The sequence below is a fragment of the Urtica dioica genome, chromosome 5 (assembly GCF_054948205.1).
Source record: "Urtica dioica subsp. dioica isolate 48M chromosome 5, U.dioica_male_clone48M_v1_H2, whole genome shotgun sequence".
NCBI classification, from domain to species: domain Eukaryota; kingdom Viridiplantae; phylum Streptophyta; class Magnoliopsida; order Rosales; family Urticaceae; genus Urtica; species Urtica dioica.
The window spans coordinates 9,333,228-9,359,744 of record NC_142760.1 but is presented as its reverse complement, the minus strand read 5'-3'; the positions used below and the strand labels follow the sequence as shown (position 1 = coordinate 9,359,744).

At 39.2% G+C, this 26,517-nt stretch overlaps 2 protein-coding genes and 1 pseudogene across 2 annotated transcripts; all 3 read right to left on the bottom strand.

The window, feature by feature from the left end:
- Positions 1-2,691: 2,691 nt before the first annotated feature.
- LOC149395109 (protein PLASTID REDOX INSENSITIVE 2, chloroplastic-like) lies at positions 2,692-5,401 on the bottom strand. The gene is made up of 4 exons (XM_089615695.1): positions 5,081-5,401; positions 4,095-4,407; positions 3,893-3,988; positions 2,692-3,402 (listed from the first exon to the last, which is right to left on the bottom strand). The coding sequence occupies exons 2-4, from the start codon at positions 4,350-4,352 to the stop codon at positions 3,214-3,216; spliced, it is 543 nt and encodes a 180-aa protein (XP_089471821.1). The 5' UTR covers positions 4,353-4,407; positions 5,081-5,401; the 3' UTR covers positions 2,692-3,213.
- A 5,960-nt stretch (positions 5,402-11,361) lies between these two features.
- LOC149395108 (casein kinase 1-like protein 2) lies at positions 11,362-12,678 on the bottom strand (annotated as a pseudogene).
- A 2,011-nt stretch (positions 12,679-14,689) lies between these two features.
- LOC149395107 (non-functional NADPH-dependent codeinone reductase 2-like) lies at positions 14,690-25,843 on the bottom strand. The gene is made up of 4 exons (XM_089614886.1): positions 25,368-25,843; positions 25,048-25,294; positions 18,278-18,457; positions 14,690-15,185 (listed from the first exon to the last, which is right to left on the bottom strand). The coding sequence occupies exons 1-4, from the start codon at positions 25,685-25,687 to the stop codon at positions 14,961-14,963; spliced, it is 972 nt and encodes a 323-aa protein (XP_089471012.1). The 5' UTR covers positions 25,688-25,843; the 3' UTR covers positions 14,690-14,960.
- Between the last annotated feature and the right edge of the window lie 674 nt (positions 25,844-26,517).

Below are 26,517 nucleotides of genomic sequence, written 5' to 3'. Positions count from 1 at the left end.
GCACAAATACAATTTTACTCTCAAGTTTTTAATTGTTAGCAATTGAGTTTCATTAATTCATTTCCCTCTCAAAAACAAAACTTCACTGCCATTCTCCTCTTTTAATTCATTTCGATATAATTTTTTTTTTTAACTCAAACGGTCTCTCTCAAAAATTGCTTGAAAATTCTCTCTCTCTCTCTCTCTCTCTCTCTCTAAAATTGTCTGAAACCACCTCTCTAAAACCGTCTGAAACCACCTGAAAACCGTCATCAACAAAAGACCCATTTAATCGCGAAACCCTAACCATCCTATCTCATTTAAGCTCTCTCTCTCTCTCTCCCTCTCTCTCTCTCTCTCTCTCTGTGACTCTCTTTTTCATTCACGAAACCTAACATCATAAATGGTTGACCCAAATCCACCACATGTACCTTGGAGTTGGAGGAGTCAAAATTGGATTTATTTTGTGGCATTTGCGGCTGAAGTCACAACTTCAGCCATTTCTTACATTTGTATCACTTATTTGCTAAAATTGCATCCGTATCACTTATTTGCATTTTTGTCACCTATAGAAAGTCTAAATTACCCTCACCTACAAAAGAGGCTGGTTCCGGCGGAGATTCGATGAGATTCAGCGCGATTCGAACGTAAAATTCGCTCAACTAACGAGGATGGTGGAGCGGGTTCTGCAGACCGCGCAGACCAGCCCGCTGGAGAAGGAGGCTGGCGGCCGAGTCGCGCCGGAGCGTCCAGGGGTGCGAGCGAAGGCGGCGGCGGTCGGAGATGGAGTGGATCTGCAGAACCGTGAGACCTCGTCGAGCGTGAACCCGGAATCCGGCGCGATTCTTAGATCTAGATCTAAGAATCGCGAGGAGGAGGCGGCGACGAAGCCGTGCTCGGCCGTGAAGGCGTCCCTGAGGGGCGTCGGAGTGGCGGCGGCGGCGGCGAGCATGATGCTGGCCGGGAACGCGATGGCGATGGACGTCCTGCTCGGAAGCAGCGACGGCGGTCTCGTGTTCGAAAGGAGTCTACTTTTTTTTTGAAATATTTGACTGCGAGTCTACTTTTTGTAATTTGTTCTGTGAGTCTATTTTTTTCGAAATATTTGACTGCGAGTCTACTTTTTGTAATTTCTTCTGTGAGTCTACTTTTTTTTTTCGAAATATTTGACTGCGAGTCTATTTTGAAATATGCGTAAGAATATTTTGGTCCTATTTTTTTTATCAAAGTGACATCTATGTAACACCATTTTTCGTCGTGACTCATTTGCAATTTGGAGCCGAATTTGTGACTTTGATGCAAATCTCTCATTTATTTTTGTAATATCTCTCTAAACATTTTCTTTCATTTCTCTACCTCTCCGACCCTCTCGATTCTCATTCTTCCGACGATCTCAAATGATTTTTGAAAATCTCCTACGAATACGTAAATAATTAATTTTTAATTTTTTTTTCATTTCAAAATCTATCATTTAAGAACATATTGAATTTCATCTGAAGTCATTGGAATTATTCGGATTTGATCCGAAGTAGTGATAACTCTATTAATAGTCCTCATTGTCAAATGAGTCGTTGCCTTTAATACTAGTCAATCCCAATTACTTTTAATTAATCATTGATGAAATTGAATATTTTCTTCAATAAAGAGTTATAAATGAAAATAAAATCATTTTTAAAATTAATTTCACATGTGTTCACTACACCGGAGGTCGTTGGAAGAATGATTACCGATAGAGTTAGGCTCCGTTTGGAACCCGGAAAATAGGAGGGAAAGGAAAATGGAAATCCCTCCTATTTTACTTAGGTTGTTTGGATTGAGGAAAATATGGTAGAAAAAAAATATGAAAGAAAATGCGAGGGAAAGTGTATAACTAAAATGAGGATTTCATTTTCCTTCGAAAATCAAATGGAAAATGAGAATCTCTCCACATTTGTCTACGAGGGGATCACATTTGTCTAGGGTAAAAATGTAAAACTTTTTAAAAATGGGCAAAAAATGTAAATAAAAAAATTTAAGGGGGGCTAATTAAAAAAAATCATGGTAAAAATGAAATTTTAAAAAAAAATGGGTCAAAAGTGTAAATTTTTTAGGGTAAAAATGTAAAACTTTTTAAAAATGGGCAAAAAATGTAAATAAAAAAATTTAGGGGGCTATAATTAAAAAAAATTCATGGTAAAAATGAAATTTTTTTAAAAAAATGGGTCAAAAGTGTAAATATTTAGGGTAAAAATGTAATTTTTTTTAAAATGGGTAAAAAATGTAAATAAAAAATTTTTGAGGGGGAGGGAGCTAGAGCCCACCCTGGACTTGAGTTAGCTCCGTCCCTAGTCTCATCGTTACTTTCCCGTCAATTTTCTCTCATATTTTCTATGATTTTCAATTAGAATTTTGACTTTTCCTATTATTTTCTCTTACATTTTCATTTTCTCTATTATTTTCACTTTCTCTCTTATTTTCCGGGTTCCAAACGGAGCCTTAGAGAGAGAGAAGTGAGAGAAAGTATTTTCGGAGAATTAAAAAATCAAAAAAACAAACAAACAAACAAACAAACCGTGACGTAACAAGCGATCCCCACTGAAATTGCATGTAGATTAAAAAAGATGCTCTTTCTGTCTTTGTGAGGAACGTGCGAGTGATGAAAATGTGGAAAAACGTCACTTCGGCTCTCTTATAGTGTATATTACTCGAGTAAATATACATGTGTTCGATGAATTATGTTTATGAGATATCAATCGATTTATTTACTGCGATGATTTCTAAAAAGTATGAACATCACGATTTTAATCACACGGTGATTTTGAGAGCTAAAGCAATCGAATTGGCCACATCACATTACAGAAGAAATACATTATTACATATACGACCGGTGCAAACGAACTCATAAATTGGTGTCTTGTTCTTCATTAATTTATCCCACTGTAGTTTTCATTTTTGTCATTCGTAGGATTATAGGGCGACTAATTCTCGACACTTTATTTCCTCATAATACGAAAAGTAAGACTGCTCAACAACTCAAAAAACTTCCTGTAAAAACAAAAAAAATTACTAGCCGTTGTTCATTTTTAAGATCCACTCTTAATCTAGTATCATTTAACTAGTCTGATATATAACAAAATAATCTAAGCTGCGATCCTTCAATCTTCACTAAAAAACTACCTAAGACTTGAACCAAAAACAAAAACAAAAAAGCAAAATAAAAACAAACCCTTCCGGTGGTGCCAAATACTTGATGAGTCAATCGGTACCGGTCCATTCTTTCCAGTCTTTGTCAACGTGAACTTGGGCCCACTTGACGGCCATTCGAGCCGCTTGAGAAGCTCCGGGCAAGCCCCTCTCGTGGACGGTGTCAGCCATGTCAATGAAAGGAACGACAAGAAGCGTTCCGGGGCCGCCGTACTCCGTGTGTAGGAATTTACTGAATATCTGATAGATACATCGCCGTGGTATACACTCACAGACATTAGAAACAAAGAAATAATTACCAATATACTCCTGAGTCTGGCTGAAATTAACATTTTGACATTGTGTTTTTTAAAATAGAAAATATTTAACCTTAAGTCTACGAAAGTTTTTCAAATATATCTCAATACCCTGAACCAACCTTTTAATAGTTTTAGCATGTATAAAAGCATTAATTAAAAAAACCATAAATAAATCAAAAAATTTTGTGAAAATGATTTAGTGATCCATGATTCGACGAGATTTCAGAAAATGTTGTTGTTTAGTTACGAGTTCAGTATAATAAAAAATTTGAAAAAATGAGTTTCGAGGGATATATTAATGAAAGAACGAGTCAATTAAATAAACTCAAGTTATTTACTTATGAAAACTCAAAACACAAATTTTGACCATACTCAACGATGAAAGTTTGTTATTCTCCCAAAAAAAAAATGATTCATGATTTCTTTCATACCTCCGTGCATATACCAACAATTTCATCGGCAGATTCCTGATAATCCTCCTTCTTGGACAGCCTGTTGAGGAGGTGAGCCTTAAACTTTTCTGTCTCCTAGAAAATTCAGATAACACACAAAACCATAAATAATCGGCATAACATAGAGAGAAAAGTAAAATAAAATAAAATAAACAAACACGATGATACAAACAGAGCTTACTTCCTTGGCGAACTCGGGGATCGGATCAGGGAATTTGTACTCGGGCGCTGCCCTACAAATCTGCTTTGAGGGTCTTGAAACCGAATGCAGAGCCGTCTGTACCCTAGTCTTTTCAGTTACTTGGGAAAGAAGCAACAAGTTTTTAAAACCGCTCAACGAAACCCCATCAGCGGTGGAATGAGAGGATAAGAATGCCCGAGGTCGCTCGAATTTCGAGGGTGAAATGTGTAAAGCAGTGGCTACAAAGCTCAGACTCATTTCTTCGACCACAAAGTCCTCTCTATCTCAAATCAATTCTCACGTCTCAAAATCCCTAACAATCCAGAATAACTCAACATCACAAAACAGCCAAAGCAAATTACCTAGCCAAACAAGTCTCACGGCCAAACAAAAGAATGCTCACGGCCAAAGGCACACACACGGCCAAAAATTTCAAACACACGTTCATAATTTCCAGCTTCAATACCCTGTTTTCAAAAATTCATAACTCACTCAATCCTCAACAGATTTACACGTTCTTGGTCATTTTAGAAACCTCATAACGTCTAATATCCAAGAAAAATATCAACAAATCCAAATTAAATCGGTACCGAACTGTCCACGTCAATTTACAGAGGCTGTTCACAGCGAGCTCAAAATCCTCAAATAATTCAAAATCGACTCAATTACACAAATCCGAGCTAGGAACATCATTAATCAAGTCCAAAAACCAAATAAAACCCATCAATTCCACTGATTTTGACCCGGAATCAAAAAGCCCCAAAAAAATCATACTCATGAACCCTAAAATGTGAAATTCGGCCAAAATCAATCCAAAACCAAGAAATTCGTTTTCAATCCTCAATTTCATCTCATAAACATCAATAATCAAGCTCAATGAACATCACAACCAAGCCAAAACCTCAGATTTCATTCGGAAATCAAAACCCCCAAATTGAGCTATGAACCCTAGATTTCAATCAAACCAAGGAGATGAAATTTCTCACCGAATCAGTGAAATACCATTCACCCACTGCTTCCTCGTCCTCTTCCCGGTGATCTCCCCTTGCTCCGACGTCCCGGTGGTCCACGGAGGTCTCGCTCTTCCTCTCGGTGGCGCGCGCACGGTGGAGAGCTCGGCTGGAGGATGATGACGCTCGACGAGGAGAAAGGAAGAAGAGGTTGAGGTCGGGCGCTAGTGAAGAGGATCGGTGATGATGGCCGAGCAAGCTTTTGTTGCTTGAAATTTTAATTTTTTCTTCTTTGTTATCCTTTGCAGGTGATTCACGTGAAGAAGAAGGAGAAGAGAAGATATAGTGCACGTGAAGAAGAAAGAAAGAGGAGAGAGAGAGAAGAGAGAGAGAGAGAGAGTGGCCGAAAGAGATAAGGGAAAGGAAGGATATAAACATGGTGCGATCGAACACCTCGTTGTAGATCGTAGTGAGATAAACACCTCATCTTTTTTATTCGTTTCGGAGATTACGTCTCGGAAGATTACGCTGTCATCACTGACGAGTTCAGAGCGTCGAGGAGTTGAGCTTGAAGATAGTCTTTCAAGCCTGAAGACGAAGTAGTCAAAGCTTGAAGATTCAATAACTGATTCGAATCATGTAAGTATTACTGAATCTCTGAACCTTACTCTTATTGGTTGCTTGACATTGCTTTCATGAATAATTAATAAGTAAATCTAGATGTAGTTAGATAACCATAATATTAATTAGCTCTTGTTAGTGTAATTAATTATATTAGCACTTAATATGGTTATCAAGGTGTAATAATAACCAACAAGAATTGGTCGGAAAATCATATTTGCTTCAATATAGGACCTGATCCAAAAACATGACCGGGCCATAACAGAAAATGGCTTGCCACCTGAACTCCACCATGTTCCTACTAGAATTCTTCCAAGAAATTTTTTCCAAAACCTCTAGCTCATAAGTGGCCATAAATTATCCCGAAAAATTGAAGGAAAGGACCGAAATCATAATTTCTAAGATTCTAGGGTAAACTAGAAAACTCGGGTGAACCATTGGCGAGAAAATGGCCATGAATCTTCAACGCCACCGATGTGCCAAAGTGGCCTAGCATCCCTTTCCACCGTTATGGGGTAGTAGCAGTTACAATGTGGCGGAGGTGGTGGCCGGAAAAACGTCTTGGACACTGGCAAAATAGTGGGTAGGAAAATAGGGCCATTGTCCATGTCCTGGCCGAGAGAAATCCTCGAATTTCACCTGTTAAGACATGTTCCTGACGTAACCATAATGTCGCTGAGAAACCCGGGCCACGTCCGGTCATTAACCGTTAAAAACTCTCGACAAACAAGTGCCACAATGAAAAAATATCATTTCACTCTTGCCAAAAATCGAAAAAGAAAAATTTCTTCTATCAATATAAAATAACGGTAATACTAAGAACGTGTATAAAATTTAAGGAAAAAATTAACACATCTAGCTTGGTAAAACGCTTTCCCCTTTAACTTATTGACATGTTATCAGCGTGTCATAAGAAAATCCGAATTTTTCAAGGAGCATAACTCCCACACCATGCAGCTATGGACATGATTCATTGTCTAGAATCCTTAGGAAAACACATAGAGCATTTCTTAGGTTACTAGTAATGGGTACGCGCTACGCGCGAATGATCGTAAAACGAAAACAAGCAAGTTCGAAGAAATTCAAATCGTTGATGAAAATTTTGGTAAAAGTATGTGTTAATGCCTGAAAATGGATCAACACGAAAATCGGTCCGCGGTTCGGCCTAGGGCCGGACCCTATGACCGCGCGGTGGTCGAACGGGGAAGTTGTCTCGGCACTTGTCGCCTCCGCCGTGTCGGAAAAGGGTTTCCGACGTCTCTTCACCTGAAAAAGAGAGAAACGTGAGCTAAAGAACCCCGGAGGGGTTTCCTCCGGCGGGCACTCCGACGCTCAACATTAGTCCAAGTGTCTTGGTTCAAGGTTCTAGAGAGAGAAAGTCTTAGATGAGAGAGAGGCAGAGGTTTTGTAAGTCGTCCGAGAACTTACCTCCAAATGAGGAATCTGAACGTATTTATAGGAGTGTGCTGAGTCGGGGTAGGATGGTCTTTTCATTTTTCCCTTGATTTTTGTAGGGGCTGACCATGCACAATGCTTGAACCTTCCTTGCCCTCGGCGGGGCTGGGATTTTTCCTTCCTTGCCCATGGTAGGGCAGGGAATTTCCTTGCCCTTTGGCGGGTAGGATTTTTCCTTCCTTGCCCATGACAGGGCCGGGGTTTTCCTTGCCCTTGGTCGGGTTGGAGTTTTCCTTGCCCTTGGACGGGTCGGGATGTCGCCCCCCTTGCCCTTAGTAAGGCCGAGACATTTCTTTCCTTGCCCTTGGCGGGGCTGAGATATTTCCTTCCTTGCCCATGGCAGGGCAGGGGTCTTCCTGGCCCTTGGCAGGGCTTAGATTTTTCCTTCCTGGCCCTTGGCAGGGCTGAGACGTTTCCTTCCTGGCCCTTGGCAGGGCTGTGATTTTTCCTTCCTGGCCCTTGGCAGGGCTGGGACTTTTCTTTCCTAGCCCTTGGCAGGGCTGGGATTGCCTTCACAATTTTTGGGTTGGACTTCCTCCTGGAGGTCGAACCTGGCCTGGAGGTCGAGCCTGGCTGGAGGTCGAGCCTGCATGGATGTCGAGCTCGCCTAGGCGTCGAGATCGCATGGAGGTTGAGCTCGCCTGGGGGTCGAGCTCGGGTCGAGCTTGGCCTGGAAGTCGAGCCTGGATGGAGGTCGAGCCTGGCTGGAGGTCGAGCCTGGCTTGGAGATCGGGCTCGCCTGGAGGTCGAGCTCACCTGGAGGTCGAGCCTAGCCTGGAGGGCGAGCCTGTCTGGAGGTCGAGCCTGGCCTGGAGATCGAGCCTGCCTGGAGGTCGAGCTCGCCTAGAGGTCGAGCATGCCTGGAGGTCGAGCTCGCCTGGACGTCGAGCCTGCCTGGAGGTCGAGCCTGCCTGGAAGTCGAGCCTGCCTGGAGGTCGAGCCTGGCTGGAGGTCGAGCCTGCCTGGACGTCGAGCCTGCCTGGAAGTCGAGCCTGGCTGGACGTCGAGCCTGCCTGGAGGTCGAGCCTGGCCTGGAGGGCGAGCCTGGCTGGAGGTCGAGCCTGGCTTGGAGATCGGGCCTGCCTGGAGGTCGAGCACGTTTGGAGGTCGAGCCTGGCCTGGAGGGCGAGCCTGTCTGGAGGTCGAGTCTGCCTTTAGGTCGAGCCTGCCTGAAGGTCGAGCCTGCCTGGAGGTCGAGCTCGCCGGGGGGGTCGAGCCTGGCCTGGAGGTCGAGCCTGCCTGGAGGTCGAGCTCGCCTGGGGGGTCGAGCTCGCCTGGAGGTCATGCTCGCCTGGAGGTCGAGCCTGCCTGGAGGTCGAGCTCGCCTGGAGGTCGAGCTCGCCTGGAGGGGGTCGAGCTGGCCTGGAGGTCGAGCCTAGCCTGGAGGTCGAGCCTTGCCTGGAGGTCGAGCCTGCTTGGAGGTCGAGCTCTCCTGGAGGTCGAGCCTAGCCTGGAGGTCGAGCTCACCTGGAGGTCGAGCCTGGCCTGGAGGTCGAGCCTGCCTAGAGGTCGAGCTCGCCTGGGGGGTCGAGCTCGCCTGGAGGTCGAGCCCGCCTGGAGGTCGAGCCTGGCCTGGAGGTTGAGCCTGCCTGGAGGTCGAGCTCGCTTGGAGGTCGAGCCTGCCTGGAGGTCGAGCTCGCCTAGAGGTCGAGCCTGGCCTGGAGGTCGAGCCTGCCTGGTGGTCGAGCTCGCCTGGGGTGGTCGAGCTCGCCTGGAGGTCGAGCCTGGCCTGGAGGTCGAGCCTGGCGTGGAGGTCGAGCCTGCCTGGAGGTCGAGCCTGGCCTGGAGGTCGAGCCTGGCCTGGAGGGCGAGCCTAGCTGGAGGTCGAGCCTGGCTTGGAGATCGGGCCTGCCTGGAGGTCGAGCTCGTTTGGAGGTCGAGCCTGCCTGGAGGTCGAGCCTGGCCTGGAGGGCGAGCCTGGCTGGAGGTTGAGCCTGGCCTGGAGATCGAGCCTGCCTTTAGGTCGAGCCTGCCTGGAGGTCGAGCCTGCCTGGAGGTCGAGCTCGCCTTTAGGTCGAGCCTGCCTGGAGGTCGAGCTCGCGTGGAGGTCGAGCCTGGCCTGGAGATCGAGCCTGCCTTTAGGTCGAGCCTGCCTGGAGGTCGAGCTCGCCTGGGGGTCGAGCTCGCCTGGAGGTCGAGCCTGGCGTGGAGGTCGAGCTCGCCTGGAGGTCGAGCTCGCCTGGAGGTCGAGCCTGGCCTGGAGGTCGAGCCTGCCTGGAGGTCGAGCTTGTAATGCCTTGACTGACTCTCTCAGTCATCTTGATGATGTAGCCTCTGTTCTTTTTGTTAGCAATATTACAAATAATATTGATAGGAAATACAAGACACATGCAAGGAAAATAAACCGGAAATGGAAAAACGGAAAAAAGGCAAGGAAAGGTCGAGGCCCGTTTGACGATTTCCTTGAAGCTTTTATCGCCCTCCCTACGGGTGCTGGAAAACTTGAGCGAAAGCCTCCCAGGATACAACGACTAGCAGAGGCAAGCTTAGCACCGATACACTTGACTCTCGGCGAAGTAGGACCTGTGAGAAACTATCACCACGACAAAGCAAAAGAAAAGAATTTCTTGGGAAGAGAGAGCACGGGAACAGTGGGGAAAATAATGGAATTCGTGTGTCTGTTGAATGAGGGCTGAAGCTTCTTTAAATAGGCCAGGGCTACGTCGGTTTGTAGTTCAAAACGTCCAGCCTTAAAGGTATTAAACGCAGGCTATTACAATCATTTAACACACCGTTTTTGTATTCAAACCATGCGAACCGTCCATGTACCGTTTTCAGTTTTTCCAGCCTTAATGGCATTAATCCACAGCCATAATGCGCTCAAAAAACCATTGAATAAAAGCATACAACCGTTGGCTTTCATTCTCAACCGTATACTTCGGTACTTCGTTCGGTCGAGCTCGTCTAGTCGAGCTCGTCCAGTCGAGCTGGAATGACATAGACACTTCGCCCAGTCGAGCCCAGTCGAGCTCGTCCAGTCGAGCTGGAATGACTTCGACATTTCGCCCCAGTCGAGCTCGTCCAATCGAGCTGAAATGACTTCGTCCAGTCGACTTCCCAGTCGAGCTCAGTCGACCTCGCCCAGTCGAGCTGGAATGACTTCGTCACCTCGTTCAGTCGACCTCACCCAGTCGAGTTGGAATGACTTAGTCATTTCGTCCAGTTCACTCGTCACTTTCTCATTCACCTTAGGTCCGATTTTGGCAAACAAATATTCAATTTTATAGCCCTCGTTACGAGGAATCCGTATCACTTGGAATTATTCAATTCCGATGAGTGGAACCCACTCAAATTGTTGCCACAAATCAGCCATCCACATGTTAATAAATAATATTTATTAACTTTATTCCAACACTTTTTCCGTTTAATAAATAAATAAATAAACTTGATGGATTAGATTTCTATGTATGTTTGTTACAAAGTAAAAAAGAGGGAAAAATGGAAGAAAAACTCACATTAATCCCGTGATCAAATGGAATCTCTGGCGAAGACTTGAAAGAGATTGAATCGGAGAATAGATGAGCTGGGAGCTGTGGCAAAATGTTGATCGTAGGCAAAATGCGATGGAGAATACAATCTGGTCAAGTGGGAAGGTCACGCACGAGAGAGAGATCAAAGCAGAGCAGAGCTTCTCGTGGGTCTTCGCACGGTGGAACGAGAGAGAGAGATGTATTTGCAATTTTTTTTAAGGAAAATAAATAAAAAGGAAGAAATGGTATATGGACTTTGGTAAGTGGGAAGATGAAGAGGCTTTTTGTTGATGAATTATTTTTAGGAAAATAATAAAGAAGAGAGAGACATAAAAGAGCTGGAGAGAAAAAAAGATGAATGAGTTGAATAGCTTCCACATGTTGTTGTTCGTGTACCATTTGATCTCCTTCAACCACTGCTTCACCTTTTTGAAGATTTCCTTAGCAATAACATCATACACGATCTGTGATTTTGTGGCTTTTTATGTAGTCCAAATGAAAATATATATGAATAGCATAAAAAAAGATCAATGATGAAAGGAGAAAAAGAAGAACAAAACCAATGGCAAATTATCTAAATCACATTTCCAAATGCATTATTTTTTTAATCTTGTCATACTTAACTGACTAAATTCATGATTTGTACACACAAGCCATTTAGATTAAATAAAATTTACGAAACACAAGGCCAACCAAATTAGAGACTAACAAGACCGCTAAAATTAATTTCTTTAATCCTTATTTGTTCGATCGCCGATTCAATCATTTAAATTACTTCTTTGCAAGAGCAAAGTCGATGACGTAAACCTACAATGAAAAGGTGTTTCAAAACTCCATCATGCAGGAATATAAAAGAATAACCATGTAACAATAATTAAAAAAAAACTCCAAATACCTGTTTGCACGCCTCCCTAAACCCATGAGGAAGTTGTCTGGCTTAATACCTCGATGCAGAAATGACTTTGAATGAACAAACTACACGCGGTTGATCTAAACCAAAAACAAACTTAATGAGAAACTGTAACGAACGATTAAGATACAGTCTTTTAGACAATTTCATGTCGTAGACCCACCATCTAGTCTGCTAGCATGAGTTGAATAAATCCTCGAGACTTGGTCCCAGTAAATCCATATCAAGCACATTATACTCTCCTTCGGTGCCAAACCATCTCACATTTGGAATTCCAGCTGAAAAAAAAAATCACATAAAATCAAGTATCAGGTGAAAGAGACACGATGTGAGTAACATCTAGAGTAAACAAAGACTGTGGCACATATCATTACTTCCTCCTTGTAAAATTTTGTACAACTTGGACTCGTAGAGCAAATGAGGATGTTTTGTGTCGACATTTTCCTGAGAAAGAGAAAAATACAGTTCATGTCAAAGATAACCATTTTCACGATATCAATGAGATCAACATCAAAAGGGGGCTCATTAAAAGGATTGACGAAAGACAACAAAAAAATTAAATGAAAAAGTTGGACTTATAGCATCACCAAAATAACTCGAGGAAAAACCGAAAAGCGTCATTTACATTTAGATAAACTACACCTCAACATCCAATATATTTATATATAAGACATCAAAAGCATGAAATCAACTGTTCTAGCTCAAGTAGAGATTCGAATCCATGTCACTGGATTAAAGCTCTTGCACAACGCCTACGAATCGGTAGATTTAGTAACTAAAACAGGTTAAAGAATTACACAAATTCATAAAACTGAGAGCACATTTCCAAACTTTACAATTTCAAAAACCTAAAATACATAAAAAAAAAAAAAAAAAAAAACACGCTCGCAATTACAACAAATTCCAAGAAATTAGCCAAAGGAATACTCACGAGCTTAATTGCAACCTCCTCATTCGACTGAATGTTAGCACCTAAAATCAAACAAATAATAATTGATTAGACAAAACAAAAACCAAAACCAAAAATACAAAAAAGTAGCGAAACAGAGAATTTGAAAACGAACCAAGGTAGATCTCCCCGAACGATCCGCTTCCGATCTTGCGACCGAGTCGGAACTTGCCTCCGACTCGAGGCTCCATAGCCAATAAAAAATAATGCAAAAATGTAAAGAAAAAAAATCCCCGAAGACGATTGCAAAGATACAGAGAGAGAGAGCTCTGGAAAAGAAAATTGCAAACCCAAGCATATCCTAAAATTTCTTACAACTATAGTGGACTCTGACAGCGATCCTGAGCACATAAATAAAAAAAGTCAAAATGACCACTAAATATTTTGGCAAGAAATAGAAGAAAAATTCAAAGTTTCCATTACCTCAACACGAACTGACCAGCCTTCCTCTCAACTTCTCTTCCCGGATTCACGCTGAAATCTTCGACAATCAACAAACCCAAGCAAAAACAATAAGTTAGACCCTAGAATTTTATCTTTGAAATTCGAGCAGTGAAGAAGAAAAAAAAACCGTGAGCCCTTACCTTGGACGAGGTAGGCAGAGGAATTTCCAATCATCTTCCTCCATTTTTCCGGCGAGGTTCACCTCTCTCTCTCTCTCTATTTCTCTCACTCGGCTTTTCTCTCTCTCTCTCATCGCTTTGCTCTCTCTTTCTCCTGTGTATTTTATTTTTTTTAAAGAGCCGGATTAACGAGAGAGAGTGAGGGAAGATGGATCGGTAGAAGATGAATCGATTTATTGAAAATATTGAGAAAATTAGAAGTGAAGCAGTCAATAAAATTGCAATTAAAAAAAACAAAACAAAACAGCGCCGCCATGTGTCACGCAGGCAGCATCCGACGTGGCAACACCAGGATGAAAGTTGGAGCAACATTGCCTCTTATTATCTATGTTATGGATAACAATTTTAATGATAACAAAGCATAATATCAAAATATACAGAAACTCAAAAGTGCTTGGTTTTAAACAAAGTACATTTTTTTTAATCAAACTACTAAAGTAACATGCATTGCAATGACTTGGTTCTTATATCAATTGATGTAAATAACATGTAGGGTTTATATATTTTTTTTTTATCATATCAAGATATGGAGGAATATATATTTTTTATTCCACAAAAATTTGTTTTAGTTAAACCTACATATGATGCATAAAGCTTATTAAGATCTAACATTTAGGACACGGATTCGAACCTTTGTATTATGTAGCTTCACTCTCTTTCACGTCTCCTCCTTAGTTTTGAAGAGCAACCACAAAAAGAATTTTCAACAATATTTAAGAAAATCGTGTATAAAATAAAATGTATGTGGACACAAGTGAATTCCAATGTATTAAATTTAATTTAAAGTCAACTATTTGGAATGTATCCGCATTGAACTATAAAATCAAGACCGGGTGCTAACGAGAGAGAGAGAGAGAGAGAGAGAGAGAGAGAGAGAGAGAGAGAGCTTCACTCTCTTTCACGTCTCCTCCTTAGTGTTGAAGAGCAACCACAAAAAGAATTTTCAACAATACTTAAGAAAATCGTGTATAAAATAAAATGTATGTGGACACAAGTGAATTCCAATGTATTAAATTTAATTTAAAGTCAACTATTTGGAATGTATCCGCATTTAACTATAAAATCAAGACCGGGTGCTAACGAGAGAGAGAGAGAGAGAGAGAGAGAGAGAGAGAGAGAGAGAGAGAGAGAGATAACAAGATAAATGGGCCAAGTTCATAAAAAAAACATGGGCTATAGGCCCAAAGTACAAAATTCTTTGGTCAGCTTACTTAATATTTTTGTTATTATTAAACGAAAATGACTTCGTCGTTTTGGATAAGACTGGCCGAGTTGGGCCAGATCGACATGGTCTCGTCACTAGGCTTGTACTCCATTAGTGATTATTTATGGTGTAACCGAACTCTATACTCACTGTGACGAAACTTTTATATATTTGTTTTGCTAGCAAGTCTTTTTTTTTTTTTTTTTTGCCAATAAATTTCACTACTAAACCTCTGCAGATAGTGTGGATCTTACAATGTCTTGAGACCAATGATCTAAATATTGACACAAGGTTTTAATTTTACAGGCATGCCGTGTAGTAAGCCATAATGATTTAAATACCGCTATTAATTTATACTTATCTAAATTTATTGGTATATTGTTACAAATTTCATATAAAATATCATATAAATATTAATCAAGAAAGTCCAAGCTCCGAGTCACTTCATTCATACAATACTCAAAATACAATATAAATTATAATTTCATACAAGATTCCAAATGAAATGTAAACCAAATATAAGTAAATGTGGGCAGTGGATGGTACATATTATTGATTTGAGAATTCCATGGCTCTATTTTATTTGAGAGCCTTTTTAGTAATTTAAAATGAGTAAAATAATAAAAGACAAATAGAGTTTAAAATGCAGATATATAGTATCAAACAAGCTGATTAATTTATTTGTCAAATCTCTCCATCCCAAAACTCCTCAGCAGATTTGTACGGCCCATCTACGTGGATGAAATCAAGTGCAGCATATCCTTTCTGCTGTGGAATCTCGTCAATTTTTTGCACCTCTTCTGGAGTTAGTTTCCAGTCAAATATGTCGAGATTTTCTTTGATCCTATTCTTGTCAAAGCTCTTCACTAAAACACTTACCTTTTGCTCATAGACCCACCTTAGACAAATCTGCATTAAAATATAAAATATTTTATGTTAAGAAGACACACTGAACAGTGCTCCACACTGGATATTATTTGAATTACCGTAAAACAAAAAACATAATTACTTGAATCAAGTATTAAATTTAAAAATAAGTAATCAAATTTCCATATTTACTTTTAAAATAGCCAAAGTTTGTCCAAAAATAGTGAAATAAGGTTTTAAAAAAAAAAATTGACCAAATAGGTTTATTTTGTTTTAAGTGATAAATTGTTTCGGCAAAAAATTTAATTTTGGAGTCAACGGTTGATAGTTTTGTATAATCAAACATAAAATCATATTTGTAGATATTGTGAGTTAAAGTTTATACATCAATAATGGTCAATTACTTATATCTGTTGGTTGCTTAAATAGTTCGGTGAGCAAGCAAAATCAATTCACTCAAAAGAAGGGAGTGATCAATTGGAGAGATGACGAGATCCTTGGCCCTGCAATCGTGACGGAGCCTCGGACGTTGCAGAGTGAATGGGCTCAAGTGAGCTTTGAGATATGGAGCTTTGAGAGCCGGAATGTGGCTAGTTCGAGAATTTCAGAGATTGGCTCGCATGAGAGGGAATCGAGGAGGCAGGCTTTATTGGAGGAGCGATTTTTGCAAGGAGAGAGAGAGAGAGAGAGAGATTAAAAAAAAATTGAATGAACAAGAAGAAGACGCTGAGTCCTTTTTTACCAAGGTTAAACGTGACATCCTCGAAGCTAATATGACATCGTTGCGACTTAAAATACTCAAAAATATCTTAGTCATAAATCTCTCTTTGAACATGTAGTGATTTTTACACAACATGATTCATAGAAAAAGCATTTTGCCACCAAAGCTCAAGCCTAGTTATCATAAAGCTAGCCAGATGAAATCCGTGGTTTTGAAAATTGATATTTTGAAACAAAACTTCCGATAATTAATCTCTTTGGTAGTACCATTTAATGATATTTTTTTATTATTAAATACTTTTGAAATGATATGTTTACCATTTTTTTAAGGGTCAAGCGGTTATATAGCCAAATAGAACTTAAGTTTTTGCAAAATAGTCATAATTTGTTAACTATAAGCAAACTAGCCAAAGTAAGATTAATCTATGTTGGATTAAATTTAATCCCAACGAACTATAAAGACATAATGTAAGCTTTATAAAGGCTGGATTAAAATTAATCGAGGCAGGATTAAAAGTCGAAGTACTCTCAATTGGTTATTTTGCTATACCTAGTGAAACTATGACTATTTTGCAAAAGTCATAGTTTGAATTGGCTATTTCATACCATTTTTCTTTTTGTTTTTAATTCTACTTAGTATGTTAATCCAACCAGAGCCCATTTACAAAGTCCAATATTTAACGTGTCTAAAGTTTTTATTGTTAAAATAGTGTTTTCCAAGCTGTAACCTACTAAAATAAATAAGAAAAATTACAAGAATATTGTTTTAAAAATTACAAGAAAGAGAAAAAAAAAATAGTACAGTAGTTAGTTTTAACATCATTTTCTAAAAAATAACCTTTTAACATACCAAAGATTTTCAAGTTTATGTTTTTAAAAATAGCTTTTTTATTGCTACGTCTATTGATTATTATCTGCATATTCTTCCTCTAGTATTTGTTAAATTGCTTATACAAGATCATACAAGGTGTGTACCATTATTTTTTATAATCTAAAAGCTATTATTAATTCATTATATATGAAGCTACATTAATGGAATCAATTATATTTATGTAAGAAATTCGTTACATTGAATAATATCATAAAAAATTAATTAATTACCTTATTGAATATAAACTGTTGTCCAGATTTTATTTTTATAAATTGTCCTCTTAAGATACCTTGCAAAACAATTTAGAAATCGTCCTACAACCTCACTTTGCACGACAATGTAAAAGCTGCCGTGCAATCTTTCAAGATTGTGGATTGCACAATTGTAATGAGCCATCGTACTATTCACTTTTGTAGTTAGTTAAAATACCAAATATTTCAACGAGTTTAATTTGATTAATTTGTTTATAACTTCTATGACAAAATGAATCATATCATCATTTGTGTTTATTATTTAGATTTGTTTTCAGTTTTAATCCTTCTCGTGATTTGTTTTTTAGTTTCGGAAAGTTCAAAATACCATTTTATTTTTGAAATATTATTAAATAAAGTTCGAACAAAAATATATTCTTGTCATATAAAAAATTATACCCTTTTAATATGAAAAAGATAAGGAAGATAAAAGTCAGTTATTAGTCTTATTTAATGGATAATGCTAACCATCCCGAGATTTTATTCGGGTTAATAGTAGGACTTGACGTGTACATACTGACGTAGCATTGATTATTATTTAAACTTTTTTGTTTATTAAAAAAATATTAAAAGGCAATAAATGTAAATTGAGATGTTCACCATTCTTTTTTTTTTTTTTTACAAACATCTCAGTTTTTTCATTCTTAATGAACAAAACTCCACACGAAAAATATTATTGTATTTCTTCAATTTCTTTTATTGTTTACTTCCCAGAAAATACTCCAATTTTCATATTTAACGTTAAACAACCAACCAAACTTTTTGAAATCAATAACTTGTTAATCTGGCTAGCTATAGATTTTGGTTTGAATGATTTGTGCTAGACTTATTGAGTCTAGTGGTTTTATGGTTTTTATATTTTTTGTTCTATTGATTTTTTTTTTACCGTAGGTTTTAAGCTCTGCTTGTTTTTTTTTCTTCCAAAAATGGTGAATTAGGAGACTAAGCAATACAAAAAGATGGGGATAATTAATGAAGATAGAGAAAACTTATTTTGAAAAATAAATAATAGTTATGATATAATAGGTGTCGTATTATAAATGGATCATTAGTTTAAACTTACCAAAATTACTCGGGCTGAATAGCATTCTTTCGACCTCTTATTTAATACAAAAAGAATATTTAAATTACTTTTACTCAATATTAGAACTCTGTTAAATGGTTTGTAAAAGTTTTGAACTATGAATATATCAGTTTATTTAATATCCAGTTTGACTGAGAGTTTCATAACTCAGCTGATGAAGATCGGACAAAAAAATGGAGACAATGAAAATTGGTTTAATATATAATACCTGTGCAACAGTTTTTCCCTTAGAGGCAGCGATTTGGTGAAGAACCTCACATTCCATGACGTTGTTTGTACCCCATATCGTTCCTTTTGCTCCCAAAGGAGAGTAGGCCGTTACAGCAATTCCATTTTTCTCACAGAACTCTCTCATCTTCTTTTGCTGCCAAAGTGGACTTATCTCCACCTGTTTTTTTTTTTATTACAAACAATTTAAAACGTTAGTTAACCGTATTATCTTTTTTTTTTTTTCCTGAAAAAATTTAATCATGTGATCACAGATAAAATATATATATATTTTTTTAAAATTAGTAATTGTAGACAGGCTGGTACAATCAAATCAATTATTTAAATGAAATCAATTTAAATAAGGCTTATATATTTGTCGGTGGTACTTCAATTTTATGCATTTTGGCAATAGTAATTTTTATTGTTTCATACCGGTTTGAACTTTTAAAATTTAGGTGAGCATTGCATTTTCCCCTAACATTCGTGTTTAAAAAAAAATAGAATTTCAAGTTCATGAGACTTTCTATCTGTATATTTTTGTAGAAATTACATGTGCTTTTTCAAAACTTATCACAAGAGAGAAGCTTGTTTAAAAATTTTATCCTAAAATAATATTCTTAAGTTGTAAACAAATTAATATATATGTATATTTTTTTTTATGTTTACATCTTTATTATAAAAACTTGTTTAGGGTTTTAGACTTTATTTAACTATGTTTATTTTTACGGTTTCATTTATAAAGAAAAGAGTTATTGGTAGTAAAAATATCTAGTGTTTTCCTGAAAACATACTTATATACATAATCTTTTTTTTCGGCAGCAAATTTACTTTATATTACATTTTAGTTGAGTCGTAAGTACATGACCGTTAAGTTTGATGAAAAAATATCTGGCAACCACAAATTTAATAGAGCATTTTTTTTTATTTAATAGTCGATGTTTAGAATTTTATAGCCTTTTATACCGATAGTCTCCATTTCCCGGTGGATCGATTTGATATTATCGGTAACCGACGACAAACTGGTGGGTCACACACTTTAAAATCAGTCTAACATTTGATCCGGTGATAATTTGCACATGAATTCACTACCCAAAAATAAAGTCACGCGAGTTTTACACTTGAGATTTTATCAAGGAATTGAGGGGATATCGCATGTGCCATGTATTTAAAGTGTAGTCTATTGGTAATATATATATATATATATATATATATATATATATATATATATATATATATATATATATATATATATATTACGGATAGCAATGTGAGAGTTCTTAGAGAGACGATGAACTCAAGAACGAGAGATTTAACAGAGTAATCTTCATTGATTATCTAGACTGAAGGAACAGAGTATTTATACCAAACGATAGCATAACAAACTAATAACCAGAGCTAACAGATTTTCAACTAGAGTCTAGAGTTTAGACTAACTGTGGTTAGTCTGATACAGTTGCTGACGTGGAGCAGTATCCCTTACACCCCCCGTCAAGCTCACGGTGGAGGAGGCGAGAACCTTGAGCTTGGAGCGCATCATAGGAAAAGTGGAGCTGGAGATAGCTTTGGTCAAGATATCAGCAGCTTGGTCAAGTGCAGGGACATGCTGAACCTTGATCTGTTTTTGAAGGACTTTCTCGCGAACGAAGTAAAGATCAAGTTCAATGTGCTTGGTACGCGCATGGAGCACTGAATTCGCAGCCAGTAGGACGGTGCTTAGATTGTCACACCAAACAATTGGGACACTAGTACTCGTTACACGGAGTTCAGCGAGGAGACTTTGAGTCCACGTTACTTTAGCGACAAGAGAAGCAAGACTTCTGTATTCTGCCTCGGCTGAGGACCTGGAGACAGTATGTTGTTTCTTCGACTGCCATACAACAGGATTACCACCTAGAAATAGACGGAAACCTGATGTAGACCGGCAATCAATGCTATCAGACGCCCAATCAGCATCACAGTAGCCGGTGAGGTTCATAGCCAGGTCTGGCGAGTCATGTCGAGTCAGATGAATCCCAAGGTCAGTGGTGCCACTGAGATATCTGAGGATCTTTTTAACTGCCTTCCAATGATCCACCAAGGGTTCTTGCATAAATTGACACACTTTATTGACGCTGAATGCCAACTCCGGTCTTGTGAGCGTGACATACTGAAGAGCCCCCACAGTGCTCCTATAGAGTTGTACATCTTCAAAGACTGAACTTCCATAATTCAAAAACTTGTGGCCAGTAGTCAGTGGAGCAGTTGAAGGCTTAGCATTCTGCATTTTTGTCTTGACTAGCAGGTCTTTGATGTACTTAGTTTGTGTGAGAAACAGACCATTAGCAGTCTTCTTCACTTCAATCCCCAAGAAATAACTCAGTTCACCAAGGTCTTTTAGGGAGAAGATGTTGTCAAGTCTCTTGATCAAACTCTGTACAGCACTGTTATCACTTCCCGTGATAAGAATGTCATCCACATAGACTAGGACAAACATGGTCAATGAATCAGAGTGAAGTGTGAAAAGAGACTGATATGAGCGAGCAGATGTGAAGCCTTGATTAATCAAAACTGTGTAGAGCTTGTCAAACCAGGCTCTTGGGGCCTGTTTTAACCCATAGATGGACTTAATGAGGCGACAAACCGCTGTAGGTTGTGCCTTGTCCACGAAGCCAACTGGTTGAGTCATATAGACCTCTTCCTTTAAATCACCGTTAAGAAATGCGTTGTTGACATCAATTTGGTGCACTTTCCAGCCACGATTCACAGCAATGGAGAGGATAACCCGAATGGTGGCTGGTTTGACTACCGGGCTAAAGGTTTCACTGTAATCGAACCCAGCAACTTGGTGAAATCCTTTAGCCACTAGTCGTGCCTTGTGTCTCAAGACAGACCCATCTGGATTTTCTTTGAGCTTGAACACCCACTTGCAGCCAACTGCGTGCCTGTTTGGTGGAAGCTCAACTAGTTTCCAGGTTCCATTCCTCAGAAGAGCCAAATACTCATTAGTCATGGCACGTTTCCAATCTTCAAACTGAAGTGCTTATGTGGCTGACGTTGGTTCACGTGTGACAAGCAGAGCTTTTGGCTTGAAGATACCATTCTTTGAGCGAGTGGTCATGGGATGATTTGAAGCTTGGCTGCTATGTTGCTGACGTGCCAGTGAAGCTAACTGATACAGATCGTTTTCAGAGTCGGTTGAGGTTGACTGAGCTGACTCTGATTGCTGACGTGATGATGGAGATTCTGGTGTGATCATTGAAGAGCCATTATCAGCGCCACCTGGACTAGCCTGTTCACTAAGAGAGACAGCTTCAAGAGATGGGTTAGCACTAACCACACGGTTATCTACGTTTTCAACTCCAAGTGTGGGTTGTTGATTCATTTGATGTGTCTGAGGAATGACATGTGGGATTGTGCATCCATGACTATTTGTGGTCGTCTGGCTGTCTGAGTGAGGTGTAGGTATAGGTGTAGGTGTAGTTGGTTGAGAATCTACAGGTTTTGAAAATGGGAATTTGGTTTCATCAAAGTTGACATTTCGCGCAATGTATACTCGACCTGTTTTGGACAGACATTTATATCCCTTGTGACACAGACTGTAACCTATGAACGTGCATGGACTTGATTTGTAACTGAATTTGTTCTTGTTGTAAGGCCTCAGGTCAGGGAAACATAGACATCCAAAGATTTTTAAGCTCTCATAACCAGGTGTTTTATTGAACAGAACTGAGATTGAGACTTTGTTAGCTATGGCTGTGCAAGGTAACCTATTTATAACAAAGACTGCAGTTCTCACAGCCTCATCCCAGAGTCTAAAGGGTAAGGAGGCGTGTGCTAAGAGAGCAAGAGCTGTTTCAGTAATTTGTCTGTGTTTTCGTTCAGCCAGACCATTTTGCTCATGCACATGTGGACATGAAATCTGATGTCTAATACCCGACTCGGCAAGAAAACTAGTGAAATCTCTATATTCCCCACCCCCATCACTTTGTACAGACTTGATCTTACACCCTAATTGGAGTTCAATTTGAGTTTTGAAGTGTTTGAAAGAAGTTAGAGTTTGATCTTTTGTTTTCAGTAAATATACCCAAGTATACCTGGAAAAACTGTCTGCGAAATGTACATAGTACTTATAGCCATTAGTGGACAGGGTGGGTGAGGGGCCCCAAACATCAATGTAAATGAGTTCAAGGGGTTGTGTATGGACCGTTTGGGAGTTCTCAAAGGGAAACTTATGTAATTTTCCTAGACAGCAAGAAGCACAAACAGAGTTTCTTTCTTTATTGAGTGATTTTTCAGTACATTTTTGAAATACTATCTGTACAATTCGATCAGAAGTATGTCCTAATCTACAATGACAAATATGATGATCAGGCTTCGTAGAAACAACATCACAACTGATAAGAGAATCACTATTGGTAGTCAAATTACAACTGACATGACTAGTAGTCTGAGAGCCAATTGGCTTGGCTTTTTGTGGTAGATTGAGGTTGGCTTTTTCTGTGACTTTGTGTTGCAGGTTGAGCTGACTTTGATCAAACACATAGAGACCACCTTTAAGCTCCCCTCTCATTAGAACATCCTGGTTGATAATGTCCTTAACAAAACACTGATCAGGTCTAAACTCAAAGTAGACATTGTTATCACGCGCAAATTTAGACACACTAATCAGGTTCTTAGTTATTCTAGGTACATGTAGGAGTTGCTTTAGGCACAAGGACTTTGTAGGCACAAATGGAGATTGAAATGTAGATTGACCGACATAGTTAATGCATAAACCCTTACCATCTCCCATGTGAACCATATCACCACCATGATACTCTGATCTGACGTTCAGGTTGTTGGCCTCGGCGGTGATGTGATTAGTCACTCCTGAGTCTGGAAACCACTCCGAGTCTTCTGAGCTTGGGAACCAGGATGAGTCTTGAACATTGAGTGCGGAAGCGTTCATTGAGTAGAGACTTGACTCGTCATTGGCTCCATGAGTTTCAGCTTGTACAAATTGCTCAGGATAGGTATATGCGACATTTCCTTGGATTGTTTGCAACTGAGCAGGTCCGGTGAAGGTGTGATCATAGTGATAGTAACACTGCATTACCAGGTGACCTGTTTTGCCACAGAGTTGGCATTGAAGACGATTCCCTTGCCACGAGCTTCGTCCGCGTCCACGTCCACGAGTTGGACCTTGTGTCTGGCTTCTGTTTGAGCTATTGCCTCTGTGGTTGCTGTAGCCATTCGGAGAGTTTGCTCTGAATTGCTGAGTGACATTGTTGACGAACGGTCTCCTCGCTTGTGTATTTGGACCGGATCTGTTGAAATTCGCCAAGTTCGCCATCGCAACATTAGCAGTGAATTCATTTTCCTTACTCTTTCTCTCCATCATAGCCTCATGAGTCAGTAACAAGGACTCCAATTCATTGACTGAAGTTGTAGTACTCCTCATGTTGAAGGATGTTGTGAAGACTTCGTATTCTGAAGGTAGACCTTCAAGAATTGAGTCAATGTGCTCTTTCTCTTCGATTTTATGCCCTACCAACGCTAGGAGATCAACGCTGTTGCGGATCTTCAACAGATAGTCTTTGATTGGGAGATCATTCTTCCTCGTGTTGCGAAGAACATCTTTGTATTGAGCGATCTTCGCTCTGACTTGAGAACCGAAGTATTGCTCGAGTGAGGACCATAACTATGATGTAGTCTCACAATTGATCATGCGAGAGACGATATTGTCTGTCCTGGACGAGAAAAGCCATGAGAGGATCAAGTGATCTTGTTGATTCCAATCAGCAAACTCAGTGCTGATCCGACCTGCTTCTTCATCGAGTCAAGTCGTGAATTTTGTCGGAGGAGTGAAATTCGACGAGATGTGGTCTTGTAGACGATGACCTATGATCGAGAGACGAACCTGCTTGCGCCAAGTGATGAAATTTGTTTGATCCAGCTTTGAGGCGATCGGATGATTGAACGCCACTGGAACGAACGGACTGGATTGACCGGAATTTGTACTCATTGCAGACGAACCTGCTCTGATACCATGTGAGAGTTCTTAGAGAGACGATGAACTCAAGAACGAGAGATTTAACAGAGTGATCTTCATTGATTATCTAGACTGAAGGAACAGAGTATTTATACCAAACGATAGCATAACAAACTAATAACCAGAGCTAACAGATTTTCAACTAGAGTCTAGAGTTTAGACTAACCGTGGTTAGTCTGATACAGTTGCTGACGTGGAGCAGTATCCCTTACAAGCAAAACTTTAATTAAGCCCTTAAGCACGTATTTGTTGATTAAAAGCAGATCGTTATTCTCGAGCTCATTATTAGTTCTATTTGAGAGAAAGTCAATTATTCTTAAACCGATTATAGTTTAGGGTGTTATAGCTGAATAGAGAATTAGAATTTATGGATTTGCAAAATGACCAAAAACTCGGTTATAATTTTTATGACCTTGTATTTTAAATTTTTTGAAAATGATAAATTGATTATAAAGTCCTCAAAAAGTTTAATGAATTGTCAAAAAAATTATTTTTGACAATATGATTGTTTTGCTGAAAATTTGGAACTTTAGCTATTTTCTTTATCAAATTTCAATGGATTATTTTGTAGATTTTTTTCTACTAATTAATATATAATTTAACTAACCTTTAAACCAATCGTTGCTAGATATATAGAAATATGAGAGAGAAGTAATAAAAGATAAATGTATTTAAACTCCGCTTGGATATAAAAAAAAAATAGAAAGATTTATAGAATGCCAAAAAAAAAATAATAATAATTCAGTAATAATGCTCACTTGGTTGACAGAAGGAGGAATTTTTGCAAAGGCAAGCAAATTCTCAAGCTTTTTGCAAGAGAAATTGGAGACTCCAATTGCCTTGGCGAGACCAAGCTTTTGGCACTCTTCCATGGCTTCCCACACCAACTTGAAATCAATTGGAAGTAAGTCATGTTTGGCAATCGGAAAATCATACGTCCCAGGTTGCTTTGCAGCAATCGGCCAATGAATTAGATACAAATCCAGGTACTCCAACCCCAAGTTCCTAGAAAAAATAAAACAACATAAATAAGAAAGATAATCTATAAAAATCTGAAAATGAATGAAATAATAAGTACTTGAGCGAGTTTCGCAAAGCGGGCAAGACGTGGTGACGGTGAGCGTCGCTCGGCCACAACTTGGAAGTGATAAAGAGGTCGTCGCGAGAGGCGATTAGACCGCAGGAAAGGGCTTCGGTGATGGCTTGGCCGAGAGTCTGCTCGGTTCCATATACGGCTGCGGTGTCGAAGTGTGTGTAGCCGAGTTTGATTGCGTGAAGAATGGCTTCTTTGCAAGCGTTGCTTCCTTCTAATACAGCCGTGGCTGTTCCGAAGCCTATACAAGGAATGCTTTTGTTGTAGCCTGTTGAGTTGATGGGTATATGTGGGATGCTTCCCATATCTTAATTTCTCTCACCAACTACACTTTTGTGATATTAGACTTGGAGGAGTGGGGGAAAATGTGAATAAGAGAGATGGAAAAGTTTTAGAATGAAATGCGGGGGAGTCCTATGGCAAATTTATTTATTTCAAGGCAGTACTATCGACTCTTTATTAATTTCGCATGTTTTTTTTTTTTTTTTTTTTTTTTTTTTTTTTTTTTTTTAGTGAAATTTGTTGTAACTAGCCAAGTTTGTCATTATTATTGAGAGAATAGTCCAAGTTTCATTTTATTAAGCAAATAGCTCATATTTTCGGCTCAAACCATAACGCCCTTGGTAAATTCGCGAATAGGTTAATTTAATTAACCTACTGGAGTGAGTTAGGTTAATTAATTAACTTATTGGTTGAATATTAATTTAGGTTATGATTTTTTTGTGAGTAAAGTTAATTTACTAAATGATTGAATTCGAAATTAGGTTAATTAATTGAATGCTTTGAATATCAATTGACTTAAGTTATGATTTTTGTAATTTTTATGAATTTCAAATCATTCACGAATCAGTTAATTAATTAACCTAACTCACTCCAGTAGGTTAATTAAATTAACCGATTCGCGAATTTACAAAGTGCCTCTCCTCAATCCCCTCCATCGCCGCCGATTTCCTCTCCGCTGCCGATTCCTCTCCCCCCGCCGATTTTTGAGTCAATCTGAGCCTAAATTTACTCACAAAAAAATTCAGAACCTAATCTAATTTTTTCAACCAATAAGTTAATTTAATTAACCTAACTCACTCCAATAGGTTAATTCAATTAACTTTTCGCGAATTTGGGGGTTCTAGGGTTCGTT